Source organism: Falco cherrug, chromosome 7, assembly GCF_023634085.1.
Source record: "Falco cherrug isolate bFalChe1 chromosome 7, bFalChe1.pri, whole genome shotgun sequence".
NCBI classification, from domain to species: domain Eukaryota; kingdom Metazoa; phylum Chordata; class Aves; order Falconiformes; family Falconidae; genus Falco; species Falco cherrug.
The window spans coordinates 65,483,394-65,507,858 of NC_073703.1; the positions used below are offsets into that span (position 1 = coordinate 65,483,394).

Below are 24,465 nucleotides of genomic sequence, written 5' to 3' on the forward strand. Positions count from 1 at the left end.
GACGGGCGGCGCCACTCACTGCCGGGGCGGGCCGGGCCGGGCGCCCCCTTCCGCTGCGGCTCCCAAGATGGCGGCGGCCAGCGCCGTGGGGGTGGTGCGCCGCTCCCGGAGGCTGTTCGATCTCTTCGTGACTGATGTTCCCTGGACGGTGTCGCACAGTGAGTCAGCGCCACCCGCCTCGCCCCCGCCGGTGGGAGGGAGGCAGGGAGGCGGCCCCGCCGCGTGTGCCGGCACAGGCCGTGGGGCCGCGGGGGTGCCGGGCCCGTGTAACCCAGCGCGCGTTTCCCCCACAGAGGAGCTGAAGGAGTACTTCTCCCAGTTCGGGTCGGTGCAGAGGTGCCAGCTGCCGTTTGTGAGTACCCAGGCGTTCTCTCCGGGCTGCTGTTCGTGGCTTCTCGGTAAAGCGAGGAAGAGCGGCCGGCGGGTTCCCGTCCCGCAGGGTGGGCCCGGCCCCGGAGGCGGCTCCGCTGCTCCGGCCGCGCCGCGGCCTGCAGCCCACCCGGCGCTCGGAGCGGGCGCTGGGAGCGCCCCCTGGTGGCTCCTCACCCCGGCGGGTGCCTCCCCTGTCCGTGAGCTGCGGGCCTCCTGCAGGCCTCGCTGAGGCCTCCTGCTTGCCACTGGCTTTGAAAGAGCTTCAGAAAAGCGCATCCCTCGGATCCTGTTGGTGCTGCTGTTTCTGGAAAAATAACCTAAAAGTGATTTGAACTTCTCTGTCACGTTGTCTTTATTTTGACAGACAAGAAAGTGTTCGTGTGCCTGGTCTCGCTGGCCTAACAAATGCAAAGGTGTGGGTATGAACCTGCAGTCTTTTCCTGCTGTGCGTTCATACCCCATCCGGAGCGCGGGACTAACACAAAGCCTACCATTTCAGGATGCTCCCAAGCTGTCAGCTGTTCATGCCTCTGCTGTTTAGGTTATTTATCTTCTGAGCATGTAGGTTAGGGATAATATTATCTAGTGCAGCTTCTTAGAAAAGTAAAGGAGAAAAAAAAGCGTTCCTTTCCCACTGTTACGGGTAAGTTGCAGGTCATTGCTAAGGAGTAGAGGTTCTGCCTGCTCCTGTTTCTCCATGTGGAGCAATGATTAGTGTGTACTGAACTTCAGTTAGCAAGCTGATGGTTTCCCTGCCAGCTGAGGACTAGTTTGGAAGTGGAGAAAGATAGTTTGAAACGGTCTGAATGCTCAAGCGTTGGTGTGTGCCTGCCATGCTCTATTCCTCAGGCGCAGGACGGAATGCATTGCTTCATTGCCAAGGCTGGCAGCTTACCGAAAACCTGCCTCCATCACTGATTAAAGCCTAACTGGTGCATGTCTATTTGTTTTGATTCAGTGATTACTTTAGGAGTGTTTGTTAATGCTTAAAACTGCCAGAGGTACAAAAATCTGCCAGCAGCGTAAGAAACCCTAATTAAGACATTACTGGGATACTGAAACAGGGCAGTGTGACTACAGTGCCTTGTGTGTGAAAACTTCACCGGTGTTTGGAAGCGCAGCCAGTCATGCCTGATGATCAGAGCGGCAGAGCTGTTGTGAACTCTGGGGATCAGAGCTGGGATAAAAGCCACTCTGGTACATCTGGCTTTTCAGCATTATCTTCTCTCTATTGACAACTGTCTTTTCCCACTGCCAAATTATTCTTAAAAGTTAAACTTTTTTTTTCTTTTCAGCGCAGTTAGTGCTTGTCATCTTGAATTGCAGCCTCTTTTCTTAGTATCTTAAGCAGCTGCTTTATCTTCTTCAGTGCTTTTCAAGTACTGTGGCAGGCTTATTTTCAAATCAGGCAGCCATTTAAATGTCAGTTCTGTTGTGACTGCCCTAATAGTAGGTAACTACCGCAGTTTAAAGCAACCAGCTATGCATTATTCTAGTCTTTAAGTTATAGTTTAATTTTTTTATGATTGCTGGACTCAAATGGAGAGAAGGGGATGCAGAACAGCCTCTGCTAGGCCCCTGCATGCTGCCAATGAGAGTACATGTCTTAAAGTGTGAAAAAGGCTTCTGAAATAGTAGGTGTACTGATTTCTCTGATAACTTCCGAATTGTCAAATTGAATACCCATGGAAAGTTTTTAATAGCCTATGTGAGTGTTTTCTATAGTAACTGGATTTTATTTTTTTACACTGCTGACTAGGATAAAGATACAGGCTTTCACAGACGTTATTGCTGGATTAAATTCTCAACTCCCAGCGACCTTCAGAATGTATTTCAGCAGGACTCCCACATACTTGAAGGTGCCAGGGTAATGTGCCAATTCCTTTATTGAAGTAATGTAATGATTTGAGCTCTTTAATTCTGCCTTTGGTTGGACATAGTAACATCAAAATATTGCCATATTCATTCCAAGTGTGATTAAGCATTTTGTCACTTAGTATGCTTTTTAAATAATCAATATTTTTGCTTATTCATCCTTCAATTCATTAGGGTCTGAGATCATACAGGTATCAGAGAGATCACATACCAGAAATCAAAACCTCTTCCTATGCTAAGCTAAAGGAATATGAATGCAGTAAAACTGTTCAGGAACTGCCATACAACTAGCTGTTATTTGTAATAGAGATTTCTGTGCAGGTGGATTCCAGCATCTAATTTGGATGCTGAGTGGCATGGGGAAGATGACAAACAATGTAAAGCTAAGCTTTGAGCTTTAGTGAAAGTTCTTCAGCCATCATTTTGTACTGGAAAAAATCAGCTGCCCACTTTCATGTGTTCAAGGTAACTTTAAATTAGCTTCAGTGCAGCTTTTTTTTTAACTTGCCATCTCCATCAGTTAAACATTTGGTCTAGTACCTATACAAAGGTGTCTGTCATTGACTGGTCAGTTAGAGCCAGACAGCTGTATCATCTAGCTTCACTGCAGCAAAACAAGAGCATGGAAATGACCATCCCACCACTTTCCAAACCTTTAATATGCAGTGGTGTTGACAGGTAAGGGAGAAAGGACAGTGAGTCAATGGCTGCGCAAAGCCATTAGAAACTTGCATCTAAAATGCTCGCTAAATAGAGGCAAATTACTAAGGGGATTTTCTTGTAGACTTACATGTGCTTCGGCTGACCTAGCTACTCACTCAGTAGTACAGAGTGAAACCATAAGCAACAAGGAGGCTGTTATGACAGACACTATCAACTCTCATCTTTGAGTAATTACTAAGAATTCTTCAGTATCTTTCTGACAACTCTTTTCTCATTTTGAGGCTTCCACTGCTAGGAAGTACTAAGAGTAAAATGAATTGGCAAGAGACTTCAGGGATTCAGGATGTTGTCTGTGATAAAAAGTATTTTGCTTGACATGTTCGTACATCATTGGTTGTGGTTACTTTGGTACCTATTCCTAAGAAGAACTGACCTCAGAGTTACAAAATGGAAGGGGAAATGAAGGAGTCATTTGCCAACTTCAGTTGTAAACTGTGACAAGCCAGGCAATGGGCTGATCCCTCCTGAACTGGGCTGCAACTAAAAAAACTTACCTGTATGCAGTTATCAAATTAAGTATGGGAACAGCACAGATAAGTATTTAGTGTCAATTTCTTGGAAATTACTTTGCCGCTTCTTATTCCTGAAGCTGTACGATAGCCACATTCACTTAAGTGCCTAGGGTTTGAAGAGTATACCCACACAAAAGGTGCAAGAGCTAAGAGACTTCTTTATAGCAAAATAAAAAGCAGAAGGTAGGTAGTAGTTAGCTTGCTTAATTTCTTCAAAAATGCAAGCTTCTCTAGAACCAAAATACAGGAGCACTTTCCCCACTTTGTTCCAGGCTAGGTTTAGACAGTTACCTTCTATTAGTTCCACTTGAAAGCCCAAGCTTTCAAGATGCGTTTTGCTGATGCAACTAGCAATTGCTGTGCAAATTATATTCAGCTCTCCCAACAGGAGCTTAGCTTTTGGGGTTATGGCGCATGAAACTGAACCGGTTATAAACCCATCTTCCACTTTCCATACGAATGTTTTAGAAGATCAGAAATGAAAAATATCAAACCTTTTTTCCTAGCTAATTTAAATAATTTCCATTGTTTTCAGCTTACTCTCAAACAGCTGCCCTATAGAAGACGCAGTCAAAGAAAGAACCAAAGTGAATGAGCGGTGGAAGGAGGCTTTATTTCACCAAATGTAAAGGAACTAAAATAAAGGTTACGGAGAAACTATGAGTGAGTATTTGTTTTTAAACAGAATCAAGCTGGTTCCCCTCCTTGTTCAAATAAACTGTATAGACGCACTAAAGAAGCATTGAGTCGTAAACTCCCTAGCATTCATGACAGCATAGAACAGTAATTATATACAGCAGGAAAGCTTCAAACAGATGAAGTAAAAGCTTTAGCTACCTACAAAACCTAAAAGCTGAAGGGAGAGGCTACATTCTTACCCTGAGATGCTGGGCAACAGGGAATCAACAGTCAGAACACCTGCTAAAGAATAATTCCCTTGTGAAATGCTTCAAAGTGGTCACCATTTCTCCACTCTCCAGGGGTAGCTGTCCTATGTAGAAGAATTAGTGTGTGTATATATCCACACCAGAGCTGTGACAAGAGTCATGAACTGCTGCATTACAGTGCCATCCCCCTATACACCTCTGATACTAAAAACGCCTTCTGCATGAAGTCCAAGCGTCTAGTCCATTTCTTTACCTCTCACGAGCAGAGGCATTCAGTCCTTCCTCCTCTTTTTGCTCTCATGCTCATGTTCTTTAGGGCGGCTGCTGTCTGATGGCCGTTTAGAACCACCATGTTGCTTAGCTTCTTCCAGAAACTTGTCCAAACCAAATGGATCCTCCTCAAATTGGACTGGTCCATCTCTGCCCCTCCCTCTTGTGTTACGATCCGAATTAGAAAATTCCTTGTCAGGAACAAACCTGCAGAAGAAGAGGTGATACTCAGTTGATAGTACTCTGGTTACAAATTAAGACCGTTTCTTAACTTTATTTTCTTACCTGTTGGTCTTTATTCGAGCCTCTAAATCATCACCGTACATGTCCTTATCCACATTTTTACTTGGCCTGTAGATGTTTTGGGCCATATCCTTGCCACTTCTCCAGGGCTGGTCATAAACATTATAAATTTCATCCTCTCCTCCAGCAAAGCCACTGTCCATACCCTGTAAAGAAGAAAAGAACAGCAGTGAGTCTGCACAATTTCAGCTCATTTGTTTTAACATCAGGATACACTGATGGTGTCACAGATACACAAAAGACGGTATTGTGTCATTTAAGCACTTCATTAGGATATAAGCGGTTCTGGATCTGGGGTCAAGTCCGGAGGATGTGACACAATCACTGCAAGCCTCAGTCAGGGCCACTTCTGCTCTCCCAGAGAGCAAGAGGAAGGATTACAGGCCACTAATGTTTCAGAATAACGGATCATTTCAGTCTGCCCTGCAAGTGCAGCTGTCTATAATAGCCAAGTACAACCCTACAAAAATGTGTATTACTCAGAATTTCTGGAAAACATGATTTAAGCTGATTGATCCAAATCACATAGAGGCTTATGTAAACTCTGAAAGTAGAAGCGCCTGCTCGTTCACTTTTGGTTCATCAGCTTTCCCTTCTGCCTGCAAGTCTTTCACTGGATATGTGAAAAAGAACGACTGACGAACTGCAGATCTATTCAGGGACTTTCTGAAGCCTAATCTACTTTTTCATCTCTGAACAGTATGAAGCTCAGGGAATATAAATGTTGCTGTTAACTATTTATATCTTCAGAAGGATTTTTAACATAAGCAATAATGGGAATAGAAAGTATTTACTTGCTTCTCTCTCTGAGCAGATTTCCCTTATTCAGTCAGTACATTCATACACAAGAAGAAAAGGAGGTCACTGCAGCTTGAAGGCAAAATAGCTTTTTTCTCCCCGCACCCCAATGAGGAAAACCACAACAAAAACACTTTAATCCACTTACACATTCAGAATATTCCATTTTTTTTGCATCAGCTATGGATAAAGGAGATCAATAGTTTTCTGACCAGTTGTGTAGAGACTTCTTTCAAAGTATATCCACACCAACCACGCAAACAGGGTCCCTTCAGTATTCTAGCCATACACACTAAGGAAGGATGAGCATGCTCTCACAGAAAGCTACACAGATGTGAAAAGGTATTTTTACCTTGCTCTGGTTGAACAGCCTCTGGTCATACTGGATTTCATTGGATGGCCTGGGGTTGGGCACCCCCAGGGCAATAACTTCACTGATATCTCTGTTCTCATTTCTCTGCAGCTTTGACCTGAATTAAAAATGTTAAGTTTTATTAGGTCAGTAAACCGTATTTGTTGACATGCTCAGCTGCAACCTGATCCTGTATTAGTTGCTAAATCTTTGCCTCAGGAGCCAGATTTTGACTGTTGCCCTTCCTTACTAGGTAACATTTAAAATTTGTCTCCTGGCAAAGGAAACATTTGGGAAAGTTATGTTCAGCTGGGCATGACATTTAAATTTGCTTTCCACTATCTGCAATTTATATCAAGCTGACTTAGTCTAAAATGTCATATTTATTTTTTGCAAGAACCAGTGTAATTATATTCTGGGAAGGCAAAGCAATCTAATTTTAAGATATTAGAGATTTTAAGCCTCCAGAAACCACTTGTGCTCAGAAATCTCACTAGCTTGGGCAAACAAGATACTTCAGCCTACACTCACAAATCCAAGCTTCCTTCAAATGAACAGCTTCAAGAAACAAAGCCACTAATGATACTCTGGTCTCACTGAAGTTACAGGATCCAGGTTTCAACCTTTGCGGTCAACATATTAATTAAATCTCAATATACTGAAGTTCTGCTACAGGAAAACCTACCCGAAGCCAGCAGTGCCCCCTCCTCCTTTCATCTGGAAAATTCTAAATGTAGACGAGTACAGCAACACGCTAGCACAGTAACACCATTGCATGCAATGAATGAACAGTGCTTCATACCAGTATCTCCCCAAAGTAACGTTCAGGCACTCCTATCAAGCAAGAGGAAGCTCCGTGTAACAGCTTCCCTGGTGGGCAAGCCGGCGCCAGTGGAGGAATAAAGCAGCTTTCCTTTGTGACTCACCTTTTGTCAGGGGCTGCCCTGGAAAGATTTCTGTCATGCTGTCTCTCTTTGCGTCGGTCATGTCTAATTTCATCTCTTTCTCTAGCTTCTCCATCCTCTGAACAAATGCAAGATTGCTCATTATAGACAAATAGTTGAAGTTTGAATTAACTATGCCACAGACAGTGGCACAGTGATTCAATTCAGTGTTTTACAGAAGAGATGTGACCCTTAGCACTGTTTAAAATGTTACACTTTAAACAAACAGAACACATGGAAAACCACAGCCTTCTTGTGCCACAAGCGATTAACTGTCCTTGACAAGACAGATAAAGCAGACACAGCCAGTAACTACATTGTCTCAACTTTCAAGAGCTTAGAATACTTGTCCATCTAGAAGTTAACATCCTAAAACACCTACAGATCATCATTATCATACTTCTATCTCTGAAGTGTAAAAATACTGTTCAAACACACAGGCATCTAAGTGCTTTGAAGAACACTCAGTATCAGAGAATCACTCAGGTTGGAAGAGAGTCTCTAGTTCAACCTCCTGCTGAAAGCAGGATCAATGCTGAATTCAAACCAGGTTGTTCAGGGCTTTGTCCACTCAGGTGGGGAAAACCTCCATGGACAGAGATCTCCACCCTCCCTGGGCAGCCTTTTCACTGCTGCTCGTCCTCATGGTGAACATTTTTCTCCACACACGTAATTGGAACCTCCTGGTTTAATTTTTGACCACTGTCTCATTCTCCCACTGTACAGCTTAGTGAAGAGCTCTAACGATCCCCTTGTAGAGTCAGGAAAGCTCCCGAGTCCCTAAAGTGTCCCCTAAAGCCACATCTCCTGGCAGAACAAGCTTCCTTCCTCGGCATCTCCTGATGAGGCAGATACTCTGGCCCCTTGAACCATTTTGATGGCCCTCCACTGAACCCTCTCCAGTTTTTTACCACTATCAGTCTTGTACCTGGGGGTCCATAACCGGACACAGTATTCCAGACACAGTCTTAACTGGTCACCAGTAAAAGGAACTGATTACTTCCCTTGACCTACTGGTTACACCTGCAGATGCAGCTTAGTATGCCCTTGGCATTATTGCTGCCAGGGCACACTGCCGGCTTGTGTTTAGTGGATTGTCCACCAGGGCTCCCAGGTCCTTTTCAACAGAGTGGCTCTCCAGCCAGCCAGTCCCCAGCCTGCTGGCAACAGGTTAGGCCATCCCAGCTACAGCATTTGGCACCGTATGACCATATCCCTCCAGCTTTTAGAGAGATGGTAACTGCTCTGTAAGTTCAGCGTCTTGATCTCTGAAGTGTCATTTAGTTCAAAATATAACACTTATCACAATGGTATGATTTAGTTAAGTTAGCAGGTCTTGGGCCTTGAGGCCAACAGAACTACAGTTCTGCAAGACCAGTTATAACAGTACAAGAGACAGAATATTGCATTTACCATCTCTGAAAACTTAACAAGATGATTTAATTCTTGTAAACAAAGTCACTCTTCATCTGCAACAAGCCTATTATAAAAACATAATATATTAATTCATTTATAACAGTCCACGAAAGCCATTCCTTTCACTGATTATTAACAACTCTGAAATTCTCAACAGCGTCCTAAATCTGCATACACAAACTACTGTGAGGTTCAAATCCAGATCCCATCAAACCAGCCAGTGAATTAAACTAATTCACTAGCTGATCAAGTAAAGACATGAAGAACAGACGTCATGCTTAGAAATTACAGTTGATATTTAGGTATTTTAAGTTCTCAGGTTATTTCTCCAAACCCATACTTCAGAGAGTGCTAAAAAAACCCCATAGCATCTTAAAAACAAAGAAACGTACCTTTTTCAACATGGGTTTTGATCCCAGCTCTTCTCTCTCTGGCTTTCTGAGCCATTTCTCGGAGCTTTTCCTCATGTTTCTCCTTTTCTTTCTGAGCCATCTTCCTCTCCACCTGGGCACGCATCTCTACTGCCTCACGAGCCTGCACACATAAAACACAGTTAAAAAGAAAGCTAGCACCTGGGATACAAGCAGATCTTCTGTCCTGGAGTTACTCAGTAAACAGGGCAGGAATCAAGCCACAAAAAGAAAGTTCAAAGCCAGACAACCACAGCATGTAGAGCTGAGAGAAACGAGACCCATCACCGCCAATAATTTAGCCCACACTGAGCCACGGATTCGAAGATAGTGGGAGTAAGACCTTACGTCTTATGTTAGTCAAGAAGCAAGACAAATCAAAAAGCTATACCCTATTCATTGTTGATTTTCCCAAGGAAATAAGCAAAAGAAGGTAAAACCACATGAAACAAAATAGTTTAGACAACCACCTGACCTTTCTGTCAGCTATATAGAGAGCCTCAGCAAGCTTGGCAAAATTTTCATTAATATGAACAGTCTGCAATCCTCTGCCATCTGCAGCCAGGCGCTTATCTAATGGAATGGTGTAACCCTACAGAGAAAACGAAGGCAGTTAACCACAGAAACTAACATTGTTTGTAATAATGAACATTGCTACATTTATTGCGTAAGAAAACAAGAACACACACAGAACTTACAGCCCATCATTAATACACCCCGATGGCCCTCCTTTATATGTACTTCAAATTTATGGCAGGTAGTAATAAGCTTTGCTCCAATTCCACACTCTCCCCAAATCTGTGTCACAATTTCCCTTCAAGTTACATCTTACTACGAATGACAGTTTTTGATTGATGAGGACCACTCTGCTTTGTATTAAGAACTACAGATAATAGCTTTCCCAGTCTGTTTTACCACTTGTGCCTAAAAACTGTTTTCCCTAAACTGTTTTCATACCTGTTAAGAGGTTAGCCGATTCAAAATGAGAAAGTAAGGGGCAAGGCCACCAGCAAAAGTAAGAGACACTGAACGCCGATTTTGCTTTCAAAAGCTGAAACCTATCATTATTTATAGATGATATTTTAAGATTCTTTAGTGAACTCTACAAAATTTTTGCTTTGGTTTTAGCATCTGTAACCTAAAATTTGATCTACTGATTAGCATCAGTCCCAGTTATACAGCTGTGTTGGGGTAGAAAAAAACCCATCCAAACATGCAGCTTTTCCTTCCTCCATTTGAAGAGGCTGCCTCTTAGACCAATTACTGCAGCAAATTATAAATACTCCTTTCTCTCTGAACATAAACTTACTGGCTGATAAAAATCAAAGGGACAGGACATACCTATGCAAACAAGGAGTAAAAATAGCTAACCAGTGATGAAAACTAACTAGTGAAAGAATGCAACAAGGAGAACTTTCCAGAAATCTGGACTGCAGTATTAAAAAGAAACACGCTCGGTTCTCTGTGAATTACCCTTTCCTTTTTCAGTTTAGATGACTTCACTTTGCAAGCTCCAGAGACTTTGGTTTCAGACTTCACACACTGCACTATTATGGAGATTTTAACTAATGCCATCTTTTCCTCTCTGAATGCATAATCTCTGCCATGAAGTAACACATTCTTTCTCAGTTTTATAGTCCTGTCAGTTTGACAACCCTTTATATGCCAAACAGAAAAAACAAGTTGTAAAATCATGTGTTCTCCACGCTGGAAGCAACCAGTTTACCTAAACCTATAGAGGTTTAAAACCAGTACTATTCAAGCTTAAATCATTTACAGAAGTCTCCCAGCAGGGTGCAACATTAGAAAGATGAATTTATGACAACCTAATTACCTTTGCATTTTTCCAGTTTGAAATGCACGGAGGAATTTTCCACTCTTGCTGCTCTTTCACAGTCATCTGATTTAAGAAAAGAAGCAAAGTAATCTTTAGAGTTACAGCAAAAGGAAATACTGTTTTCTTTCTCTGAAACTTCTGAAATAAATTAAAAGTTCAAAGTTCAGGCCACCACTACAAAAAAACCCTCGACTCTTCTCAGCAGCAATAAGATGTTAATTTCCGCACTGCACCTTTGCCGACATTGAATGAAGTCACAACAGCTTTTCAGCCATCCTCTTAAAACTTCTTTCACACAGACCGGAACTCACAGCCGGCTTGTTAATTTTTGCACATTTAATAGCAGTTCAAGTTGTAGGAAACTGATGAACCACCCCTCCACTCATCTCTCAGAAGGAGCTAATGCTTAGTAACACAAATTAGCATCATTATGGATTAGCTTAATAGTTGTTGTCTAAAAGCAGCACCAGCGTACCAAGGCTAAAGCCTCAGTCAACTCATCCATGCCATGAATAAATCCAACAACACAGCCCTGCATAAAATGAGAAATCTATTCAACTTTTGACAAGGTACATAGGAAAAAGCCAAAAAGACTGCACTGGGCACCAAGTTTATAACTTAACATCACATCAAAAGAGCAGTAAGTGGAAGGTGCACAGAAATGAACGAGATCAAATTAGAACTTGTGAATACATCTAGAATTCAAAACTCTGAACAGCTATGGCATTTCATACCTTTCTGCTAGGAGAGTGCATTACAGGTGCTGGAGGAGAAGGTGGCCCACGTGGAATCTTCTTGTTAATTCTGAACAATTAAGAAAACAATTACTAATCAGCACATTTTATGGAAATACACCTCAGAATCTTGTATTTGCCATGAAAAAGTTTTGAAATTACTTGAATCTTGGAGGCTCCATAGGGTCCTTCTGCATTTCCACCATCCGAATAACTCTCTGTTTTGCTCCAGAGTTGAAGGCAACACCTTGCTGAGAGGGTGTGTACCTGAATAAAACAATCAGATTGCTCAGTTCTCTCTCTGCAAACTGCTAGATATTCCTTGCCCAGCTCCATTTTTACTCAGTGCACTGCTCCAGCTGCATTTTCATTTTATCTACGCCAGTTTAAGACTTTTCCACTGTGAACACCATGAGCAGGTAACTGCACAGAAGATACTCTACTGAATGTAGAGACTCAATGACACCAGACAGAATATATCTTCCCAGGGCGACATTCTCCTATTTTAACCTAGATTCTGAAGTAGAAGAAACAAACTAATAGAGTACACTAAGCATGTCCCAATACTCTTTACCTATGTCTGTGAATCCCTGGTGACTACTTACTGGTTATTAAGAACCTCTTCACATACTTTTTTCAGAATTCACCTCAGGCCAAGTCTAACCCTGCCATGGAATTTTTCTGCATTTACAGCAGAAAATCATCATAAAATGGGGTTCAGCCTCCTAGTAATCCCAATTCTTTCTAGCTGCTCATTTTTTATAAGGGAAGAACTTTGTTACATGCCTTGCCTTGGCTTGAAACTCCCAGTAAAGACTATTTTTAGGGCAGCATTATTACTAGTGGCCCCTGACAAATCTGTATTTTGTTGCTAGAACAATAACCCCTCCACAAAATGCCACAACTCATGACATGTTAAGGCGTATTTCAACCCACTTCAAATTAGCTTGTCATCAGTGGATAAATTCAAAATACGCAAGCCAGTTTCATATTACTTCCAGGAAAACAGAATTCAAGAGCAATTTCTGTTCTCAGAAATTCAAGGAATATCCCAATTTTAATCAATTTTATATGTAACCACATCTTACATGTACACACACACAGTGCTACATACCGAATGTACTGTGCAGGAGCCAGTTTGTCAGCTGCTCGAACTGGCATTGCTGCTGCAACTTTTTGGGAAACTGATTTCTCCAAGGCTGCTCTTGTTTTCTCTGTTATCTGAAGACAAAAATACCACAGTGTGCATTCATCATATACGCAAACCATACAATATGCCACCAATAGCTATGCACATCAGTGCATAAAATACCTCTCTGATTGCCTCCTCGTCTGGTCTTTGCAGTTCAGGATCATCCACATTCATGACCTCTTTTGGCACAAGATCTGTGTATTTGCTGTAAATAACCTGGAAAACATTTTATTTTATTAGTGCTGGCAAACAGGAATAACTGTACATATATCAAAGGAAACATTTCAGGCTTAGATTACACTTCAGGTACTAATTAAAACTTGTATACAATTCTAAATGCATTACAATTACATATTCTTCAATGACTCCCACAGAACAAGGATATACCTGGGACCCCAATTTACAGATGGAGTAATTGAAGAAAAGAAGCAATTTGATAAAATATGATGTTAATCACTCTCAGAGTTGGGATTAGATGCTAGTTTCCTACTTCCCTTTCATATTCTTTTCCTTTTTCAGGGTCCCCAAGACAGACCAACAAAAAAAATATCTACATTTGTACTTTTGTTTTCATGGATTACTTAAGAAATTGATACAAGTCTTTTTCAACATCTAGATTTTTTTCATTTCATTATGCTTGCGGTTTTCTTGAAAAAAGTAAATGTTTCAGAAATCTGTTCTTGATGCTTTCTGTTACGTATGTACTTCAGTCTTCATACAACATGCAGCTAGCTGTCAGTAACTTTAAGCTCCGATTTTAAATATAGGCAAAGAACACCATTAGATGACTACAGGGAAAAATTTATTGTATTGCATTAATGCTTCACAATTGTTCAACAAAATAACATCAGAAAGTCTTAGTTCAAAGGGTTAAAAGTCATTACAGCTATTATTTCAAGTTCATTATAAAGTGCATGTCCAACTACGAAACTGACCTATTACCCTCAGCATTAATTTGTCACACAAGAGCCATTTACCGCTTCTCAGCCTTCACTCCTAAAATTTTAAACCTCTGAATTAGTATAAAAAATATCCTAGCTTCTCAGATGCTGAATGAAGGACATCTGAAGAGCAGTGTTCCTCTAAGGTAATTAACCAAGGACAACTGTCTTGCTGCATGAAGAACAAAGTACGCCAAAAGAGCTGCGAGTATCTCAGAAGACAAAAAAAAGAAAATAAAAAAAGAGTCTAAGAGGTGCTCTAAGAACTACAGTACACCAAGATACAAATGAACTACATGAACTATTTAAACCCTAAAGTATTGCATGCAAATGGCAAGCTAATATATAGATTAAACTAGCCTGAAAATACAAAAAAATTTGTCTCCATCAAAAACTTGATAGAGTTGCATGTTCTAACTGGAGTCCTTTTTAGAGGAGATAGGCAGATAAAGATGTTGCACTGTGTTGTTTTTCTACATATTTACCTTATTTTAACAGTAATACTGAGACATTTTATTAATCCAAGATTAAAGCAGAGACTCAGATTGTTCGATATTGTAGTATGCCCACCCACTAACATTTTTCATCTACAAAATTTAAGAGGAAGCATCAGCCTGTGTTTCAGATATTTCATTTTGATTGCTACTGAAAAGCAGAATCTCCCAGGCAGAAACAAAATGCTCAATTTTTGGGACAGCTACATGATTCCCTTTCTGGCTGGGGCAGCCTTAACAGGCAGCAATTAGAAGTCTGTGTGCCACTGTCATCAGAAAAAACATTTTTACTTAAGTACTTTTATAATATACTGTAGCTCATGGTAGAATTTAGACATCAATCACATTCAGAGTTTCACAAGACACCCAACAGCCGCAGATGTCTTGACAGAAATTTCTTAGTTTGTAACATATAAATCCCTCCCCTCAACATATTTTATTCTGTATATCCAGAGCAGCATGTAAATCAAGAAGCTACCATCGAGCATTGCAGGATGAATTCCTTCCTCATCAAAGAATGGTTTCTACAAATTATGTGGTTGTAAGCCTGGCACATACACCAGAGAAAAAAAAACCTGACAATAAGTCATCAAACCAAATTCTACCACAAAGGCAAATAAATAACCAAAATTCTTGAGAAAACAACTGTAGGAAAGATTTGTGGTTCTTTTTTTCCTCCTTTAACTTCTAAGCCACAGCCTTGGGTCACCAAGAAATCCGACCCCTGCACTTGCCAGAAAAAAAGTAATGGACATAATAGTTCCCCTCCTTGATTTCGCTCTCTTCTGTCTTAATAAAAACTCAGGAAACAATTATATGTCCTTATTTTCCTAATAAGGAGACAGAGCATCAGTCTCACCAAAATATATCAATATTGATGCATTATTGTAGCCTGGCTTTTAGTAATGTGAGTAGAGAAAGTACGGGAAGAATCTATAGCAGCACAAGAGCTAACCACACAGCTAATGCTGGAAATCCTTCATCTGGACAACCAGACGGAACTCTACCCTTGGATCTATAAGGTCACGCGTCCAGGTTCATCAACGTTATCCAGCATTTCACGTCTAGGAGACTTTCTGCCAGCCCCAGACAGGAGGCTTGTCAGACTCTCTCATTTATGTCTGCATTTTTCAAGGAAAATTCTCTGAAGCAACTATGTAAGGGAACAGATGCAAGAGAGATGAACCACTGCAATAGTAGAAACTGCTGACAAGCCATCCAGAGACAGGGTCTAGGTGATGGGAGTGCTGCCTCTACAAGGTGGCGGAATACTAAATTCAACTTCCAAAAAATCCATAAGCTGTAACAAAAGCAAAATTTGCTTCTTAACCTAGACCAAACCAAAGTTCAGCGAATAGGATCAGAAACTCCATCTCATTTCTGGCAGGCTGCTAAGTATCTGTTTCTCTTAAGTATTAAGATTGGAGAAGTATTTGAATTATGACTGCAGCTCTCAGGATAATGAAATTTCTGTATGTAATCCTACTGACACTGTACTATCAGAAATTCTCTTACAGAAAATATTCCACATTATTCAACTCAACACAGATCACTGAAGAGCTACTCCCTATGACATCTGTGCCAATACATCTCCTGCAATACAAATCAAGAAAAAGTAGTTCTGCTACTTCCAGCGGAATTTTTTTCCAGTACCTAACTTTCCCCCACTTTTACTCCCCCTTGAATCACATACTCAATCTTTAATCTCAGCATTTAAAGCCAGCTGGATGCACTCAGATTCAAGCTGACCCATAAGGCAGAGCTTAGCGTTATGAAACCCTAATTCCAGTTCTACAGACCTCAGTTTTGGAAAAACCACACATCTCTTCCATCATGTACGTATGGCTTATGAAGGAGCCACACATGAGCATACATGAGAATATTAGTACTTTTTTATAGATGCCATATGGAAAATTCTTGCCTAAAGCCTACTATCTCTTCTAGTTCTTCTCCAAATATACTTAGATGCCTATCTGAACGTTCTATTATAAGAAAGCTAAATCTGATCCCACAGTAAGTAAAGACATACCTGGCAAGTTGTAAATTAGTGTAGTTAAACTCTCATTTAAATTTTTTTTTTGTTTCTTATTTGTCCTACAGCTTCTCCAAAATCAGTATGTCTACTTCTTGTCTACTGATCTGCTCCAAATTATTTTTTATGCTTTGGGGTAAGACAAATTTCTATTTTGTATCAAGCATTTAGTATCAGTACTAAATATTTTGTCACAGAATTCTTTTAAGTGTAATTAATATTTCAGTACCTTCTTCTTGACAAATAATTCAAGACACTACATAAAGTCTAATGGAAGCCCACTGATAGTCTTCTCAATGAAAATATTGCTACTGTTGTGGTTTCTGTTGAGTCTGACTACATTCTACCACATGACAACAGAGTCTCTACTGAAGTAACTTTTTTTTTCCAGAAGTACTGCAGTAACACGATGCACAGGATGAGGATATACCACCTTTCTGACATTGGGCATATTACACATCCATAAGCTTTAAGGCATTCTAAATATCCTGGGTTTGGCTGGCACAGAATTAATTTTCTTCCTAGTAGCTAGTACAGTGTTGTGTTTTGGATTTAGTATGAAAATAATGTTGGTAACACACTGACGTTCTAGTTGTTGCTAAGCAGTGCTTACCCTAAGTGAAGGACTTCTCAGTTCCCCACGCTCTGCCAACTGGGCAGGTGCACAAGAAACTGGGAGGGGACAGAGCCAGGACAGCTGACCCGAAGTGGCCAAAGGGATATTCCATACCATAGAACATCATGCTTAGTATGTAAACTGGGGGAATAAGAAGGAAGAGGGCATGTTCAGAGTTACGGAGTTTGTCTTCCCGAGTAACATGATGGAGTCCTGCTTTCCTGGAGATGGCTGGACACCTGCCTGCCAATGGGAAGTGGTGAATCAATTCTTTGTTTCGCCCTGCTTGCGTGCACAGCTTTTGCTTTACCCATTAAACTGTCTTCATGTCAGCCCACAAGTTTTCCCACTTCTAGTCTTCATGATCCTCTCCCCCATCCCACTGCAGGGGTGAGTGAGCAAGCAGCTGTGTGGTGCTTCATTGCCAGCTGGGGTTAAACCATGACACTACATTACAGCAGGAGAAGTCAAATTATTTTGAAAACAACTACTCATAACTATTAGGTAAAACACCCCATGTAGTTAACCCTTTTCTAAGATATTCTTCGGATTACCCTATCCTTTACAGGAGATGCTTGCTGTAACAAGCAGCTGGTCATACATTTGGTCATGCCTCAGCAATTTTCCAGTCTCCAAAACTTGCTTAAGTGAATTAAGGTTTCCATGTAGTCCATTTTGTTACATTTGAAAAAGCACATGCAAATAGTCCTCAATGTGGACTTAGGAGACCCAAGTATCTGATCTCCTCAATACTAGTTAGGATGTCAACATAAGGTGTCATCTGGTTTTAGAAAGGCTGCTGTACACAGGAAACTGAAGTTGGTTCCCATTAAATTCAGTGAGAATCTTGCCATCACTGAACTCAGCACAAAAATTTTGGAGTATAAGCACTGGCAATACTTTCTGGGGCAACTGAAGAGAGGAAAAAAAAGCACCCAACAATATTGAAAACAGCCAAGAGAGTCAAATGTTAACTTAGTAAGGCTCAAGGTGTAGTATTCTGAAAGCTGAACTGTGTTTTGACTTTTTTTTTTTTGCTCCCTCTTTCTACACACTGAAATAAGGCTGCCTGTAATCAGGCCTGTTTTCAGTTTCTTGCCTTCACCGGAAAGCTCTCTAACAAAAGCTGCTAAGCTATCAAGTAAGTTTTGTGTAGACTCACTATTTTTGCCTCAGCTTTTAATTACATAACAGAGAAGATCACACAGTGATCCCAGTCAAAATGTTCATGTTTGTCTGACACTTTCAGTTCTTAAACTTTAAGGAAACAGGACACAATCCATTTGGCTAATGCCAGACCAGTGAGTTTTGTATGTACACACTGCATATACTTACTTTTCCAGGTGTACATGCCAGTCTACATATTTGAAGAAATATTACCTTGTCCTTTGATTGTCCTTGTCGAGCAATTGCATCGTATTTTATTTTTCCTTCTGCATCCACCTGAACAGCCAAAGCATTGGACATTTTCTTCTTTCGGCCCATATCCAATGGATATTGGGCCACATGAATTTCTGGGAAAGCACCTCCATCTCCAAAATCCTGCATAAAAGAAAAAGTAGTGAATGACTGAAAGACAAAAACATGGTATAAACATTTGCAAGGGTGGGAAATGGAATGAGAAGAGTGGATTGATTTTAACCAAATCAAACATGGCCAGAATGCTCCAGTAACTTTACTGTTTTAGCTGGGTAAGACAGCAATGGGCTATAGAACTTACACTTATTAAAAGACACTGAAGTGCATAGACATCTTGCAGCACTTACTCCCTGCACAGAGCAAGAGCCCTTATCACCGACGAATGTGCAAGCACTACTATGCTACAGACAATACATGATTAAGTATTTAATTCATATGCAAATTATTAATTAGAACCCCCAAAATTTACCTTCTGCAATAAAGCAACTGTGGAAAAACTAAAATTACAAGCACAGCATTTTTTGATGAAAATTTCTACTCGTTATTCGTTGCTTTTCATACCATAATGAAGAAAAAGCTTTCAATTCCTTTCAAAAACTGTAGCTCATAGGTTTACAATGGTACAGATAGCAAGCTATCCTGTTTCCTTACTTCAACACGTGAATATACTGAAAACTGGGCCAACACCCAACAGAGGTACTTCCTCTCTCATTCAACATGTTGCTGTAAAAGCATTTAATGAGCAGATAACGAAAAGCCCTCTTAAATCAGACCAGTAACTAGTCTCAGTAACACCGAAGATGCACACAGAATCTGTATGATTGATAAACCAGCATCAGGCTACAGTTTCAAATGCAACTCTTCAGAGAAAGCAGTTGCTTAAAGCAGCATAAGCATCTCCCCCTCCCCCTGTTGCAATGGCACTGCTTACATGGGGTCTGATAACGAACCAGATCAAAGAAGAATAATGGGTGTCCTGGGTAGACTGATCTCCCTCCACGCTCACCACATGACCAAATAGTTAACACCACTGCAAAGAGGGCGTGGAGTGAGGCTGGCATGAACGAGCAGAACACTTCCTTCTAAAAAAGAACATGCTTACACCATCTTTAAGCGCTCACTGAAATACTGCTTCCATTATTTAAAGTCTTCCACTGCATGACCTGCATTCAACAATTAGTTACAGAATCATGCTGAAGTATTAGCCAGAACAAAAGTCAGTCATTCCTCAAAATTTTTTGCATAACTATGAAGTGATCTATTAAGAACAATCTTGGTTCTTCTAACAATGGAATTCCAGCATCACTGGACAACAGTTATGCTTTGGAAGAATTTACTGCTCTTGAAGAATTTGCATTTGTTTGAGGCAGAAAGGAGTCCTTATCAGTCTTTTGGAAATGTGCATCACTTTATGGCTCAGTGATGCTGGAAACTTTGAAAACCTTCCATCACCTGTTAAGAAGTTCTTTTACTAACGCTCAGAAAGAATAAGCACTAGAATACTAACTTAGTCATCAACAGTGTAGGGAGGAAACCCTATACTGGATATAACAAAGGTATAACTTTTAACATCATAAACTTTATTAATACTGAACCCATACAAAAACGTTTTCTTCTAGAGAACCACTGGAACTGCTATTTGAAGTCACCTTACCTAGCACTAAAGAATCACCAGGGTAGTGTTGGATCCATCTTTACATAAATGGGACTTAAACATAAATGAGGGCAAGGCTGTTACTAGTTCATGAAATTATGGTATTTAGAACAAGGCAGGATCACACATGAAATACTGTATCAAAACCTCAACAGCACGCTTTGTCCCAAGAGCACTGGCTCATGACTCAAAGAAAGTCTCAGATGTTAAGTGCCATTTCAAAATCTGCAAGCTTTTGTGGCTCACAGTGAGAAGCTGTACTAAAACAGGTTTGTAATCAGAGCTACAGATCTGTATTTACCCTTCTACCTTTTATCATTGCCAATTAAAATTAAAGTGTCAAGGATTACGGCTAAATACACACAGCACTGTCCAAAACCCTTCTGCCAGTAACGCACTTATCAATGAGTATCTAACAAATTAAGTTTCCTTCCAAGCCTAACAACCTCCCCCAATAGCAGCTATTTATTATGCTAAGAACAGAATACACCTGAGCACTCTCTTCTCTGACATACACATGTTCACTTCTTCAAGTTATAATCCGGAATGTTCATTTAACAAGTAACGACTGAGAAAAAATATAGATGTCTCTCTCAGAGAAACCCTGCATTCGCAGACTGTAAACTGAAAAGACCATTTCCATGTTACAACACAACAACCTCTGAATGGAAGAATCCTTATCCTGTTTACCATCAAACGTTTGAAGCAGTTTGGTGAATTACAACATCTTCCCTCAACCCAAGAATATACTGAGCTGTCTGGATGGAAATGGTGCATGTGGTAAGGCTTTGCACAATTCTGAGCTACACTCAAGATGCTCGGAGTTTATTTCTGCTTCAGAAAATAGACTTCTTTTTCCCATCAGCAGACACACTACTAAAGTGTGAATTTAAATACCTACCTCTAGCGCCCGTGGTATCCATCCTTTTCGGTAACCATATGGGGGAGGTTCCCTTCGTGATGAGACCAGAGCAGTCTGCCTAGATCTTTGAGCTCTTGCTCTTTCTTCTAGTTCTAGCTGATCTTGAGACAGCTGGGTTGGAGCTGGTAGAAAGCTGCATGTCCACAGACAGCCACCAAAACCAGAAAGACATAAAAGGTTAGTTCTGATCATTTCACTCAGCGACACTCAACTATGCTTGAGTCCATAACTATATTATTACTTTCTTTACACTTCATACAGATTAAGAAAGAAATTTATGAAACGCGAGTACTACATTCATAAACCTGAGGGCAATAACTTCTGAAGTTATAGAGGGAAAAGCAATGTGTGTTTTCTCAGCATTTTGGAAGTTTCCTATGAAAACTGACGGTAAATTCATCCACATTCACATCATGTTTGAACAGGACAGTGACAATGCCCATTCTCCAACAGGAGGGTCACATCCCACTGTGTATTCTTTCCACCACTACAGAGTAGAAACAGAAAATACTCCACTTGTCCGACCTCCCCCCTAACGTCACATACCTCCCAGCCAAAGCCCAGAAGTCGAACCCCAATTTCGTGACTTCCCCTTTTCTAGCTCGTCTAGACTGTGGAGCTCTTTTACACTTTTATTAAGCAAGTGTCCACCTCCGAGAAAGCTGGCATTCCAGAGCTGCACTCCTGATCCCTGCGAGAGGCCCGGTAACTCACAACAAAGACCTCTCGCCCTCACTCACGGTTAAGGAAACCCTGACAAAACCCCCCTGGAACCGATCACGTCCAGCCGAGCAGGGGCAGCTCCTTCCTCCCACAGAAAACACGCTTAGGAGGCAGAGCCCTCAACTAACAGCACCCTGAACCAACCCCCCCTCCCGCCAGGGCAGGGCAGGGCAGGGCAGGGCAGGGCAGGGCAGCCCCCCGCCCCCCCGCCCCGGCCCTCACCGCCCTCCCTCCAGCCGCGGCCGGGCCTCCTGCCTGCCCGGCGGGCCCGCTGCCCGGGAGAAGCCGCGGCCCTGCAGCACGGCCTCCTTCGCCGGTCGGAGCCTCTCGCAAGCGGCCGGGAAACCGCAGGGAGGCCGGGGGAGCGCGGCCAGCCGGACGGGGCCTACCCGACCCACCTGGTGAGCGCCATCTTGCCGCCTTCGTCGTCTTCTCGGCAGCGGGGCCGCGGGGGCCGGAGGGGTGGCAGCCGCGCGCATGCGCCACGCCCCGCCGCGCGTCTCTGGGAGTTGTAGTCGGGATGACGTCACCGCGGGCGCGCTGCGGCCGGGCGGGCCGCTAGCCATCATGGGAGATGTCGTTTTCCCGCCCAGGCGGCGCTCAGGGGCGCAGCGTCGAGGGAGCGGCTGCGCCCTCGGGCTGCACGGCCTTTCGGAGGGACCTATGGGCCGTTTGTCTCCTTCAGAGCCGAGCTAGGGCGCGCAGGAGGACGGCTCTGTCCGGGCGGGCTGGCCTCCTGGCCGCTGCAATGGATGGGTTGGGGCAGGCCGCAGCCACCCGTGGGCACACCGTCAGCTGAGCTGCCCACTGCCCGTGGCCCCAGTCCCCTATCTACTGCCAAACCCGGACAGCCACAGTCTAATGAACTCCTGCAAGCGACGCACACGGTGACTTCTGTACCGTGTGTCTGTCCCACTTGGATAGCTCCCCAGCCATCGCTGGCCTCAGCAGACTTGGGCAGAGGAGGTGGACCCAGTGGCAATGGTGCCAATCCCAACAAGGCTGTGCCAGGAAAGCAAGAGCCATACAAATCCCTTAGGCACGGTTGGAAGAAAAAGGAGCTCAGTACAGTATTCTTTTATTTTTTTCCCCTCAGACATTCAGGTAAGTTCCAGTGAGTTCAGTAACTGCATGCATCCAGCTGAAGTTATCCCAAGTCAAAAGCAGAACATACAGCGCAGATTCACTGAAACAAAATTTCTTATTCTGATATTTGCTACTTAGGTGCCATTTTAAAAATTGGCACATGAGAAAGAAGGAAAAAAATTGAAAGTGATATAAAAATTAATAGATTTAACTGCATTAAATGCCAGGAATTGTACTGTCTATGTTTAATGGGCATCCATAATGTTACATAGAAATTTTTTTACAATCAAGCAAAGATGTACTCTACAGTTAACGTGTGAAATAGGGAAAAACACTTCTCAGGAAGTTGTAGTAGATGGGAACTAGCTGGAGCTTTAAATGACTAAGTTGCTATTTATGTTGAAGTGACAGTATATGGTATCATATATAAAGAAAGAAATTTAGTTATTAATTAGTAACTGCCACTGTTACATTTGCATCTAGTGAATCAAAGGGAGAAGACTCCCATTGTGCTAGGCATGGTTCATCTAGAAAAGAAACAGAAGCTGCCCAGAGGAGAAAAGGGTAGAATGATTAAGAAACAAACACGGTCTATTAGAAAGGGAAAAAATTACTGTAAGAGGCAGGAAGACTGTAAGGCAGACTAAATGTCTGTCTTGCAGTCTTCTAGTCATTTTGTCTGTCTTGTCATCTAATCTGCAAGGTAGAGTAACGCTGCAGACTGAATTAGTCTGCTACAATTTCTAGGATGGTGGAGGTTTCGTGGAAGATACGGACAGTCTTGGTGCAGTCTTTCTATGCCAAAACTCTTGTAATCTGCAGTGTGAATCAGACTTTGGCTTTGCATTGAGGTGACAGCAGCTCTGTCATCAGCTCTATGAATGACAGATACTTCCCCTTCTCTCCAAGACAGCTGGCCTCTTATGAGCACTTTAGACAAAGCTAAAGATATAAGACTTTGACATATATCATTTATCAATAATTTTCCTAAGCAAAACTCATCAGTCATCTCTCCTACCCATTTCTGTCAGTCATTTAGCAACAGAATTGCTGTTGTCACGTCTGGCAATATTGCCTCCTGATTCAGGAGCCTCCTCTCACCATCAGAAGTTGCCAGGGTCACTTATCTCCAGCTTTTATACTGGTCTCAGCTGAAAAATTATCTTTTCTCCCTCCTACCTTGACATTTCTCCTTCTTCCTTTGCTGTGATGCAATATTTAATGCTGTATGGCGAATATACAACTTTGTGAACTATTTTGCAACACAGTTCATATGACAGCCATGATACAAAATTCTTGATAAGCAGGTAAAGTTGTAGGTAAACAATCTCCTTCAGCTCCTGCACTAGGGAGATACTCCTTTGGTTTCCTCAGTCTCATGGCTTGTTCTGAGAACTGTGCAGTTGCTTCCTCTTTGCAGACAGTAAGCTGTTCGTGATTGCAGATGTTTATGGCTGCCTGGCTATAAGAAAAACTGGTTCTTTTTAATACTTTTTTCTTTCTCTTGAACGTCTTTCTTTTTGTGGTTTAATTTTTATGTCTGAGGTGGCTAATCTTGAGTTTGTGAATATGGGTACAGTGGACCATATGGTACAAAGGGACTGTACAAGCTTATTCAATACCATATGGCTCTGGAAACATATCGCAGCTTTTATTTTATGCACATGCTGCTAATCCAGCTGTGAATAACTTCTTGTCCCTGCTCTGCATTACCTATCATGTATCAAATGTAGAAAATGTTTACATGTATGGTTTAACTGGTCAAAAATATTTGCTGGCGTAAAAAAAGGGTGGTTTTTTTGAGAAGTTCTGAACTCAAAAACTGGGGAGTTTAGAAAGTTTAAACCTTTTTAAACATTTGCAAAGTGAACTACTCGAGCTTTAGTAGAAAGCAATGTTTGTTGGCCAAGTATAGTCCAAATGAGCTTACTTTTTTTGAAAGTGGTAAAATTT

At 41.8% G+C, this 24,465-nt stretch overlaps 2 protein-coding genes across 2 annotated transcripts; one reads left to right on the forward strand and one right to left on the reverse strand.

Annotated features, from left to right (window-relative positions):
• Positions 1–5: 5 nt before the first annotated feature.
• SLIRP (SRA stem-loop interacting RNA binding protein) lies at positions 6–4,142 on the forward strand. Its single transcript, XM_055715280.1, has 4 exons — positions 6–158; positions 294–352; positions 2,132–2,239; positions 4,018–4,142. The coding sequence occupies exons 1-4, from the start codon at positions 68–70 to the stop codon at positions 4,075–4,077; spliced, it is 318 nt and encodes a 105-aa protein (XP_055571255.1). The 5' UTR covers positions 6–67; the 3' UTR covers positions 4,078–4,142.
• SNW1 (SNW domain containing 1) lies at positions 4,075–21,862 on the reverse strand. Its single transcript, XM_055715276.1, has 14 exons — positions 21,825–21,862; positions 20,683–20,836; positions 18,089–18,250; positions 12,746–12,841; positions 12,548–12,654; positions 11,596–11,700; positions 11,434–11,503; positions 10,697–10,762; positions 9,338–9,454; positions 8,845–8,986; positions 7,019–7,115; positions 6,093–6,210; positions 4,925–5,088; positions 4,075–4,846 (listed from the first exon to the last, which is right to left on the reverse strand). The coding sequence occupies exons 1-14, from the start codon at positions 21,836–21,838 to the stop codon at positions 4,642–4,644; spliced, it is 1,617 nt and encodes a 538-aa protein (XP_055571251.1). The 5' UTR covers positions 21,839–21,862; the 3' UTR covers positions 4,075–4,641.
• Positions 21,863–24,465: the final 2,603 nt, after the last annotated feature.